Below are 12,836 nucleotides of genomic sequence, written 5' to 3' on the forward strand. Positions count from 1 at the left end.
GTTGTCCTGACACGGATACAAACTAGATAGTTCAAATAAATTAGATTTTTTATTTTTTCAGATTATTATTACCTTGCTATTATTTTTTGCCCTCCTCACAACGATACAGAAGAAAATGAGGCTTGCAAAAAAAAAATTACGTAATATCATTTCGATGCCAATAAGACTGTGCAACTTATTTTACTTTAATGAAACAAAACAAATGCAATAAAATTGAAGACCGAGGCTAAAAAACAGAAAAAAAATGTCTGAAAAATTTCAGAGTGGTTACAATCCCTCTCAGAGCAGAGGAAAAAAATACAAAAAAATTAATACAAATCAAAAACCTTCAGATTCCTGTTCGTCACAAATGGATGTCAAACGGTTTTTTATTGTTATTGATTTCATTTTATTTTAGTCCTCTGATCGAAGAGGGAATTTCTTTTGATGATAGAGAGATATCTTTTTATTTTTCCTCTGACGAAAGCCTCTGAATTCCAGAAGTTTTGAATGCAGCGTTGTGACTGTCCCATTCTCTGCGATGTAATATAACTTACATTTTTTGAAACTCCCTAGTTTATACCTGGCATCAGAGATTACAACTATTTTCTTACGAGTATAAAATACCTCTAATGAGGTGATTCTTCCATGAGATTCAGTTAAGATTGAAATGGCATTTGACGTCACATTGTTTAAATAAAACATCTGGTCAAGTGATAGAGAGCATTAAATCAACTAAATCCACAAAAAGGGAGGAAAAGGAACTGCTCTCATAGTTACAGAGAGGGAAGAATTTGGATTTTTACAAAAAATGGAAAAAAGAGAAGAAAATTTTGATTTTCATGATTTATTTTTCAAAAACATCAGAGGAACAAAAATTCAGTGTATTGTTCTTCATTAAAAAATAATACACGATTAAACCAAAGACAGTAATAAATGAGGTAACAACAGTAAACAGCACAAAAAAACTAAAAAAGCTAGAGGACAGACAGTAGAAAACTAAACAACCCAATGATTTAAAAAAAAAATAAAAGAAACAGAGAAAGAGAAATAAACCTTAATAGGCTAAATTAACAAAAATCAATTGACTAACGACTTAATATTACTAAATTTACTTTAAGCGCACTTGAGATAATTTACAAACATGAAAGAAGCACAAGAAACAAAATACAGATCACAATGAGTAAAACTACTAGCAGAAAAACAGTCTCTGACGACCCCTCACATTAAGCTAGCCAAAAACCGTTCTATCAGTTATCAACCGATTAATCTACAATTAGATGATTTGATCACATATTCAATTTTTCATAGGTTCATAATATTATAGGTATGGATTTAAAGCTTTTAGGTGAGTCAGGGTCCAATTCAAGAGATAACATGAGCTTTCCACTTACAAATATGGAGGTAAAAAGCTTTTACTTAGAGTAGACAGTTCTCTGATCATGCCACTTGGCACTGACAGTCTGAGCCATTCTTCAAACCACTTTGAGGTTTAAGCATTGTAGCTTTTTACTTTATTTTATTCTTTATGTATTATCTCAATTTAGTACATAATCAGTCGAAACAATTTAACTATGGTCCAGGTCAAGTTACTTTACTATGCAATGCATTATAGCTTACGGCATTTGTAGCTAAGAATCCAACATATTGCATTATTATAAATGATGCTGATAAGCACAAATTTCTTCAACAACTTTGAAATCACTGATGTCTTTTCAAGTTACTTAGATGCTGTAGGATTCAAAGATAATGAGATGTTCGTTTTTATCGTCAAAATATTCAGAGGGTTGCAAACTGCATGAATGCACATTGCCAAAGTGTTTTTTCTCCTAGAATTTTCCGAATCTGAGTTGGTTGTGCGGTTGCATATGTTAATAAAACATTTCAGAGTCAAATTGTTACTTATTGCACACATTGACGCGATATCATACAAAAAATGTACACTAAAATAAGGATGACTTTTAAAACATCCAAAAAGGAGGAATTTTGCTTACTTGACAAGATAATGGCCATAAAAATATTTTTTTTTATTTCTGTCTTTGGTGAATTAAAAATATTTAAACCAAATTTTTAAACAATCTATTTGGTTAACACTCAACTCACTTTTTCACTGCTTAAGTAATGAAGACAAGCAAGAAATTTCAGGTTTCAAAAGTTTGGAAGATGACACACATGGGTCATTCCACATAGAACCTACCAGCCATGCAACCGCCCGACTCGGATTTTGATGATACATTTTTTTCTTGATCAGACCACCAAATAATGAACTTCTGCAAAATATTAGGTCTCAAATCGAAAAACTCACTGAGATATGAATTTTGGAAGTTTTAAGAATTTTCAAGAAAGAGACGTTTCGAACTTCCGAGAAAGAGAGGGTCATTTTCCCCAAAAAAATTCACCCCGGGCCCATTTTTCGTCGGATTGAAGTGAAAATTTGACACAATGTCCATGAAAGTGTGTAAATTTGAGAATAAAATGCATAAAATGTTTGACTTCACTCATTGATGTGCTGCGGTTGATAGTTCGTTGTGATTTTGTCTGATTTTAGCGACAAAACCTTCCCCTCTTCAAATGCTCATAACTTTTGAGCTGCAAGTTATTTTTTGCTCCAATTTTTTTTAAAATGCTCCTAAGAGTATTAGAAAGACGCCTAAAGAACAATTCTGATGGCGTTTTGGGCTTTAGTATCTTTTTTTTCACTTTTGTCCGAAAAAGGCCTAAAAAACTGGAAATAACACCAAAATTGTTCCGATAATCGACCATTACCCTGAAAAGTCAACTCAAAAATCGCTCAATTTTTGCCTGAATGGTCCTTACTGTGTGTACAATATGTTTGAAAAATAAAATCAATGGTATTTCGGGTTTATATATCTTTAACTTCGAGTTTTTTCCGAAAAAAGGCCAGCAAAACTGAAAAACACTGAAATTACACCAATTATCGGCTCTAACGTTGGAGTAGCAACTCAAAAATTGCTCACATTTATACTGAATGGTTCTCACTGCATGTGAAATGCGTCTGGGGAATAAAAGTGATGGTATGTTGGGTTTCCATAACCCTTTTCCCAACATTTTTACTCAAGAGAGGCTCGCTCAACTGAAAAAAGCGCTAGGAAAATCTCATTAACCGACCATTACATTGAAAAAACAATTGATTGGGGGCCCAGATTTTTCACCAAAGGACTCTTGTTGTATGGGAAGCACACTAACTTGAGGAGTGAATATAGCAAGGGATTCACTCTTAAAGGGAGGGAAAAAATATGTACAAAAATCATGTATTTAGATATTTTGCGATAAAAAAATAGAATGTTATCAATAAAGTAACTGTAAGGTTTGCCCTTGATTTACTCAATTCAGAACTTAGTTGCTTTTTCAACTCGAAGCATTAAATTTACTCCAAAAAACTTTTAATTCACGGACGCGGATGGATACATAAATGAAATCTCAAAGTCGTTTTCTTCCTCTGATTTGGATAGAACAAGCCCAAAGAACCAATGCCTATCACGCACACACGCAACAACGAATTTGTTGAGATTTCTAGCATAACTTTAACTTACTCTGGGTTAGAGTAATTATTCAGGGCAATCAAGATCGTGATCTATATCAGCAACAGTCTAATTTATAGATCTGAAAATTCAAAAGTTTTTTGAAGTAAATTTAATGCTTTGAGTTGAAAAAGCAACTAAGTTCTGAATTGAGTGAATCAAGGGCAAACCTTACAGTTAGGTACTTCATTGATAACATTCTATTTTTTTAACGCAAAATATCCAAATACATGATTTTTGTACATATTTTTTCCCACCCTTTAAGAGTGAAACCCTTGCTTGAGATGTTGAGGAAATAAATAGGTAACTCAATTTTTCAAAACTATAATTACAATACTTCAACTCTAGTCAGCATGAATAACCTCCCTCAATTTTTAACAATTTAATGTTCTGATAATTCCTATTAGAACTTTTTATCTTTTCCATTAATTTTTATTTCAGAATACATTTGAAAGTTATTAACCTCATTATGATGCCATCCAGGAGTCAGTAAATCACATTTAATGTGAATAGGGATGCTGTCAACACCTTCTCATCTTTTTGCCTTACATTTTCGAATATTTCTTATTAATTTTAGAACACTCATTAGTGATGGCTGGATTTCGTCCACTTTTGTCTTCTTCACCCCTATCTCCCAGCCATCACCAAGAATCACCCATAAATTTAATTACTAAACTTGCAGCTGATAACTACATAGATTATAGCCAGCCAATCTTGTGTAGGCTTGTTGTCTCACCACCCGTGACCTCAGCAAGTCTATATAAGCGTGCGCTGCCCTAAAACTAGGTCTGTCTGTCTTTTCTCATCTCTTAGACCCCAGGTTCTTTACCATCTAGACCCGTACAAGTACATTTGTGCCCACTCTCGCCTTCTTGCACATTTTCTGAGTGACTATTTTCTTTACTGTTTAACTCTTGTGATTCTGTGCTCATCTCTTTTGACTCAGTACAACTCTAAATTTCATCTCCAAAAATTCAGTGTCTATAATTCTCAATCCATTCTAGTAGTTTGTTGATTCTACCTTTTATTAAAAATCAACTGGTGCCGAACGGTCTCACAAACTTTCAACCCGAATTTGAGTCTATCACCCGTGACATACTCATATTCCATAACAGATGCCTATCAGTTAAGAGATACCTACAGTTTTATTTCCTTACTTTAAAGCCGATCGTAAAGATTGGAGTGAAGGGGAAAACTACTACAACCAAGAATACACTATATTCACTCCTCAAGTTAGTGTGCTTCCCATACAACAAGAGTCCTTTGGTGAAAAATCTGGGCCCCCAATCAATTGTTTTTTCAATGTAATGGTCGGTTAATGAGATTTTCCTAGCGCTTTTTTCAGTTGAGCGAGCCTCTCTTGAGTAAAAATGTTGGGAAAAGGGTTATGGAAACCCAACATACCATCACTTTTATTCCACAGACGCATTTCACATGCAGTGAGAACCATTCAGTATAAATGTGAGCAATTTTTGAGTTGCTACTCCAACGTTAGAGCCGATAATTGGTGTAATTTCAGTGTTTTTCAGTTTTGCTGGCCTTTTTTCGGAAGAAACTCGAAGTTAAAGATATATAAACCCGAAATACCATTGATTTTATTTTTCAAACATATTGTACACACAGTAAGGACCATTCAGGCAAAAATTGAGCGATTTTTGAGTTGACTTTTCAGGGTAATGGTCGATTATCGGAACAATGTTGGTGTTATTTCCAGTTTTTTAGGCCTTTTTCGGACAAAAGTGAAAAAAAAAGATACTAAAGCCCAAAACGCCATCAGAATTGTTCTTTAGGCGTCTTTCTAATACTCTTAGGAGCATTTTAAAAAAAATTGGAGCAAAAAATAACTTGCAGCTCAAAAGTTATGAGCATTTGAAGAGGGGAAGGTTTTGTCGCTAAAATCAGACAAAATCACAACGAACAATCAACCGCAGCACATCAATGAGTGAAGTCGAACATTTTATGCATTTTATTCTCAAATTTACATACTTTCATGGACATTGTGTCAAATTTTCACTTCAATCCGACGAAAAATGGGCCCGGGGTGAATTTTTTTGGGGAAAATGACCCTCTCTTTCTCGGAAGTTCGAAACGTCTCTTTCTTGAAAATTCTTAAAACTTCCAAAATTCATATCTCAGTGAGTTTTTCGATTTGAGACCTAATATTTTGCAAAAGTTCATTATTTGGTGGTCTGATCAAGAAAAAAATGTATCATCAAAATCCGAGTCGGGCGGTTGCATGGTTGGTAGGTTCTATATGGAATGACCCACATGCTTTTTTTTATAGATTTAGGGATTGTAAGAATAAAAGTGAAAATATTATAATTTCCGTGGTTAAAATTGACCTGAAATGACAGGTCAAAACAAAGATTTAATCAAAATGTTAGAATCTATTGCCAATATAAAAAACAAGAAAACCGAAATTTTTCGTGCAATAAAACCTAGCCATCTGAAATATTTTTTGGCATGTAAAATAGCTAAACGTAAGCTATGAGAAGTGAATTTGTTAGGGTAAACTAAAAATTATGTTTAACAACATCCAGCATGGCAAAATTTGAGACAGTTCTCCGTTTTTGGTCTTTACAGCAAATGGTCCTTACTAAAAATGCGCTCTCTTTTATCACAAAGAGTGTCTTCCAGTAAAAAAATTAAATACATTATTTTCTAGCATTCTATTGCACTTCAAAAACAGCAATATAACACACTAGAGTGACATTTTGATAAAAACTCAGGAACAAAACAATTCGTGATAAATGCCTCCTATTCTCAGTATCCCTCAGTAAGTATGATTGAAGCTGTGCGTTGGCTAGTTGTTTTCGTAAATTCTTCCTTTTCGAGGTATCAATCATGAGTCTTATAAAAGAAACAAAAATACAAAGAGGTATGGTATGAATTTAAAGACTATGTTACATCTGGTCTCACCAAAAGGTTAAAGATTGACAAATGCGCAACTCTTAAATGACCGGAGTTTCCTACCAAGCAATCAGCAAAAAAAGATTGTCTCATGCCAGTTTTGGCATTTTGTTTGCGATCAATATGGATCAGTAATTTCAAGATCAATGTTAAAGCCACTTGTGATGTTAATTGACTTTAAGGCAAACATTTGAGGAGAAAATATTTTGTGTGATGTAGAGATTCATACCTACCTCATCTATGACCGACATTTTTTTTAAAGGTTGATTTTTAAAAATAACCTCCTCACATTTAACAGCTTTTCTGATTCGGAAAAAAAAGCATCAACAGCTTCAATCTACTCACTCCTAACAAGTTTAAAATAAATTATAAAAAAAAAAAATTTAGGTCTACATGAGACAAGGACAAAACATCAATATGAAAGGCTGTTTTCTTTGGTTTCGTCTCTTTTAGGCTAATTACAAGTGAACAAACTTGGACTGATAAATATTTAATCCCTTCTCTCTCTCAAAAGAGGGTTTTTAAAAAATACTTTGTTCTTTTTCCAGCGAATAAAAACGTCCCTCAAGGACAAATTATCTTAACAGTTTAGTGACAAGTTTAATGAATGATGGATGAAAACAGCCTTATGGTTAGCTTTGACCAAACTGACTGTAAAAAAAAAAAAAAAAAAAAAAAAAAAAAAAAAAAAAATAAGAGCTGTTTTACTTAACAAAGAACAAAATGATATACATATAGGAAATCAGAGTGCAGTCTTACAACTGAGAGGACTTAAGTCAAGATCTGATTCAATCAGTTTCCTCATGAAGACCTTCATGCTAATACAAAGTCTATTCAAGGGACTTCTCAGGCCTGACAAGGATGAAATGTTGAACAAAGGAATGTTTAAACTTAAAACATAAACATAGGACTAAGGGGGAAAAAATATAAATAACATGAAAAGTATGAGGCGAATTTTTTGTACAAAAGAAATGGTACATGTCATTTGTCATTTTCCTTTCAAAATTAATGAAAAGCTGTCTAAAGGACGCAAGAAAACAAGATGACAGCATCAGAACATTCTTGGCCGGAATTAAAGAGATTTTTGTACAAAAAATACGCTTAGAAATGGAATGAATGAAATCACAGTTCACAGCACGCAGGTACAAAGTACGAGACCGCAAGATTTGGGCACTTAAAAACCTGCCCAACCTCCGACTCTTCGAAAATCAAAGGAAGTAGTTATTAGACCGTCTTTTTTGGCTAATGCTGTCACTGCAGTTCCGAAATGCGATCCGTCTGTTAATCGATCAAGCTTGTGACCTGCCTTCTTCATTGCTTCTACAATGCTCTGAAAAATCAATATAAATTTTTAAAATCACTGCTAATGATACAAAAAAAGATGTGTTACTTCACTGAAAATATGTATCTATGTTGGTTTAAAAGAAAAATCCATATACATTCCTGATTTTGTCATAACCTCAAATATAATTTGGATTATTTTTTCTAAATAGTGATAGACCGCTTATAAGCTAAATTTTTTTTTAAAAAAAAGGCATAATTTGTCTGTCTTAAGGATTCTGTTAACTAAATGGTGACTCAAATTACTGCTAAAAGTATGGCTCATTCAGGAATAAAATTGGATTTTTTGAGCTTCCTTGATATATTTTTGCCACAAAAAGCCTGTAGGTTCTTTCTTAGGCCTGTATGGTTAGCCTCTGGATAACCTGTTGAGATTTTTTACTCCGATCAAACTCGCTACAGCCTTTATTTGTAAAATGTTTAAGTGCATGGTCATTTTGCTTGTTTTTAAGTCTGTTCAAAATTTTTCTTTTCTAATGCGGAGTCTGCTTATCAACGCGGTCGAGTGAGGACGTGGGCTCCGTGAGCCGTGCTACATCGACGCGCTGTCAAGTCTCTTTCATGCCGTGTTTCTGAGTTTTTTCCTTGTGTGAAATGGATCCCAATTCTCCGGGAATAAACTTTGTGAAGTGTGCTCATGAGCAAATTGCTCATCTTTGCAATCTTTGTGACATTAAAAGATCTAACTTTTTCACCAAAAAATTCTGGTGCTCGCACAGAATTTTATTTCAGCAGTGCGGTACTTGCACTAACCTTCCAGTGTTCCCTCCCCCTTCAAGTGCTTTTCCACCCTTAGGAGATAGCAAAAAGGGTAAACAAACTATCAATGTTCGCGCTGCAGGACCTCTTCCCTCTCAGAAAAGTGTGAAAAAAGTGGCCTCCCAAAAAAGTGTCACACTATTACAGTGTGAGCACAAACAGTCGGCTCATCTCTGCAAAAAATGCAGTGTTAAGGCAGCTATTGACTGCAAGTGTATACACAAAAAATACCCCTTCAAGTGCTCTATGTGCAAAGGCTTGCCCTATAGCCCTGATGACCTCGATGCACCCGAAGCTTTCACTGATTCTGACTCTGACGAAGGGTCAACTGATCCAGAAGTAGAATCCATGGATTTACAACCCATCATTTCAGATACCCAGTCTTCGGAGTTTCAAGGTGTTAAAACAGATAACGACAGCTTCCAGGTTGTCACCCACCACAAGAGAAGGAAATCTATCCCTGCAAATAGGCCACCAGTACCTGCGCTTAATTTAAGTTCTAAATTTAATATTCTTCAATCAGATAAGTCAGTAGAACCATTGTTAACCCCCCCTCCCATTTTCATTTCTCAAATTCCAAACCCCTTCACCTTTAAAGCAGAAGTAGTAGATAAAATATCTAAAAATTCAAAACTCAAAATCATTAATAGAACCCAGTTTAAAATAATTTTAGAAAAAATCGATGAATATCGCTCTCTCACTAAGGTCCTCAAGGACAAAAAAATAGCATACTTCACCTACCAAATTAAAGAAGAAAAAGTTACTAGAGTTGTATGCAGGGGTATCCCTACGGATTTTCCTCAAGCTGAGGAAACGATACGTTCCTGTCTTGAGGAGAAATACAAGATACCCGTCAAAAATGTGACTCGCATGCTCAAATTTACAGATAAATCTCCTCTTCCATTGCATTATGTAGACTTACTTCCTTTTCCAGGCTCTAACGAAATGATTTGGCAGGTTAAGGAAATCTCCAATTTAATTGTAAAGTTCGAAAAACCTCATCAAAGAAAATCTGTCATACAGTGTAAAAACTGCCTCTCATTAGGACATTCTAAATCTTACTGTTTTCGTCAACCCAGGTGTGCTATCTGTTCTGAATTTCATCAAACAGGGGAATGTAAAACCCCTGATGTACCTACGTGTATCTTCCCCGTTTGCGCCCTTTGCAAAGGTAACCACTTGGCAACCTATCAAGGGTGCAAAGTCAAAAAGGAAGTGAGTAAAAAGAGATTTCCAGTCAAGAGCGAGCCTAATCAAGGAAATCTTAATTCTAACATTAGATCATCAGATAAGAGCTACAGTTCTGCCCTGAAAGGACCGAGCTCTTCCGAAAACAAAACTCCTCAGCCAGCTGTATCACTCACGACAACTGATAACAGCGTTGATTATGTCACAGTAATCAACGAGCTTAAACACCTAGTAACTAAACAAGCAGAGCAGATTGACAAACTGATGTCTGTTATCCTCAAGCTCTTACCTCAACAAGAGGTACAGATCCCACAATCAGTCCAACCTTCCCTACAATCTGATTCACTATCTGTGAACTGATTTATAATAGAATTAATTCTTTCTTCACAGGCACAGGCGTGAGTACGCCCAGCCTCGCCTCTCCATACTTAAAATGGAGAGCTGGGCGCTCACGTACTGAAGTCTTCAACCTTTCCCTTGTTATCTAGTTGTAAATTTTTAATATTTACTTATTTTTATATTTATTTTTATTTTCTTAATATTCTTGTTATTTTGCTCTTTCAGCAGTCTGGGTTTTGTTTTATCCCACCTCCTTCATCTAAACCAGGTTTTTTCCCATTGGATTTTTTCCCTAGTTATTTTCATGTGCAATTTATTAAATTGTACAGCCTAAAATTCCTCCCTATCTAAAACTTTCTGTAGAAAATCTTAATCTACAAATTCAAATTGATACCTTTTAAACAGAGGTAGTTGTTGTAATAATTCTTAAGTGTATTCTGAAAAGTCATGTTCTTTCTTTGTACTGATTTCTTTCTTGACAATAAATTCGATATATATATCTAATGCATCTATCTTTGAAAGACTGGCTGATGATACCTCATGACCAGAATAGCCCTAGCGGAATAATGCACTACTAACAATGAGCTATTGTTTTTTGTTTTTTTGTTTCAAGAGGGATAGACATCGCCTTGGCATCGAGGGAAATGAATACCTGAAACACCATGGTAGGCTACATGTTATTATAAATCTTGCGATCAACTGAAAGAGGTTTACGAAAGAAGAAAAGGAACTTACTCGCATGAGTCCGAATTCATAACTGACATGCATGGGATACAGCTGGTGATGAATACGCCGGTAATCAACGGCTTCTTTGATGGTTTTATTGTACCACAGATTCAAGATTGTGACCTGAAAACATACATTAAATAATGAAATAATTTGTGTAGAGAGATAATCTTAACGTAACCATTGAGAACTGAATATTTTCAGGCAAAATGTATGAATGACGCATAGAAAACAGAGACACTTAGCAGTCCAGACTCTTTCATGATTCTTTTTCAAAAATAGCTTCAACATATAGGTGGCATTACACACAAAGGATTTAGAGTTTGTTGAGAGAAAGGAGGTCTGTTTACTTTGAAAGGAGACAGTGAATAAAGTATACAAGAGCTTAGTATACATATCAACAACTCTCGTGTTTTTCCTCAACACTTATCCATCATCAGTTTGTTGGTTAAACTATAAAATCAACTGGTGCCGAAAGAACTTTAGTAAAAACTCTTTTATTCCGATATAGTGCTTTCATCCAATTTGGTAAGCACACTTTTATTCCGACATAATAGCAAAACACGCTTCTATCCCAACACTAATGAACATATTTCTTGACAAAAATTTAGATTGCCAGTTAATTGACAGTTGCGATTTAATTACATTAAATTCAACAAATACAATCATTGGTGATAGTATTAATACTGGATTACAGATTCTAAAATTTAGATTTTGGGATGTAGCAACTCCAAATATACCATAAAATTTATTGCCAAAGTGATTGCTTAAACAAATGTGCCAATACGCACCAGAGAGGTAGCAGTTGTGATTTTTGAGCCTCCCGCAGAACCAGCAGCAAGTCGCACATCACGATTCTTGTCCAAAACAATCAGCGGACTCATGGAAGACATGGGTCGTTTGTAGGGTCTTATGAAGTTTGCTGGCGATGGAGGCAGAGTAAAATAGTTGATGATGGATGGTGAAGAAAAATCATCCATTTCATCATTCAAGACGATTCCAGTACAAGGCGACACAACAAAACTTCCGAAACTGAAATGGTCAAGAATAAAATGAAAGTACAATGAAAAAGGAGGGATTTTTCAATTGATTAAATAATTGTACAGGTCCGGCTAAACTGTACTATAGAATAAAGATAATAGGAACTAGTCAGGATGACGAACAACAAATAATGAACACAGAGGATATGTTGAGCAGGCCATGCCGTGGGCCTAAGCGAACACAGGACGAAACACTGAAGAATGACTAACTCAAAAAAAGGAGGACTCGCACCCGCAAAACAACCGGAGCGGAGCTCATGAAAATAAATCTAGTTGGCCCCAAAAGGGGACCAACTCACAGAGAAAATGTACTCACATTTTGATGGGATATACGAGAAATTCCGGGAACGGAAAAAGAAAAGCTCACTGACTCTTCGCACGTCTGCAACTCGAATGCGGGAATGGGGTCTGTGCAGGAACAGACAAGAATCTGTCTGCTCACGCGCAGACGCCCAGAACCCAACGGCGGGAAAAATTTGAATTGTAGGAGTGAGTGGGGAGAAGGAGGGGGGACCGACTGTATATAATGAAATAAATATCATTACCTTTGGGCACCCCACACACTCCTTACAGGCATGTGCACCACGATTGATTTCTAATTTTTTTATTGCATTAAATTCGTTTTTGGGTGCTAATCAAAAGTCATTACTGCATCAACTTTCTACAATGCACCGTTTTCGCAGTGTTTCGCACAATCCGTGATGGAAGTTTCAACTGTTCCTTGAATAAGAGAGGCCAGCAAGGCGATATCTATCTTTCAGCACTTGCTGAAAACAAAGAGAACATGGCAGTCTTATCTTGGATTCTGTGGGCCTTTTTGTTTCACCGTCCTAATCAGATTCTTTCTCTCTCCCACTTTTTTCCTTATCTATCACCGGCTTGGATTTTCCTTGTTAATCGCTGCGCTGGCCTCACTCATTCAAGTAAAAATTGAAACTTCCACCTCGGATTGTGCAAAATACTGCAAAACGGTGCCTTGTAGAAAGTTGGCGCAATGATGACTTTTGATCAG

General features: G+C 35.5%; 1 protein-coding gene across 6 annotated transcripts in view; it reads right to left on the reverse strand.

Annotated features, from left to right (window-relative positions):
* Positions 1-5,843: 5,843 nt before the first annotated feature.
* The window catches only part of LOC109029857 (scoloptoxin SSD14), a 49,682-nt gene continuing 42,689 nt past the window's right edge, over positions 5,844-12,836 (reverse strand). For all 6 annotated transcript variants that reach the window (XM_019040532.2, XM_019040533.2, XM_072304933.1 and 3 more), the window contains exons 8-10: positions 11,576-11,816; positions 10,794-10,907; positions 5,844-7,761 (exon numbers count right to left, since the gene is read on the reverse strand). In XM_019040532.2, the coding sequence (XP_018896077.2) occupies positions 7,606-7,761; positions 10,794-10,907; positions 11,576-11,816 (511 nt within the window). In that variant the 3' untranslated portion in view covers positions 5,844-7,605. The remainder of the gene's footprint in view (positions 7,762-10,793; positions 10,908-11,575; positions 11,817-12,836) is intronic.

This window comes from Bemisia tabaci, chromosome 10, assembly GCF_918797505.1.
Source record: "Bemisia tabaci chromosome 10, PGI_BMITA_v3".
Lineage (NCBI taxonomy): Eukaryota > Metazoa > Arthropoda > Insecta > Hemiptera > Aleyrodidae > Bemisia > Bemisia tabaci.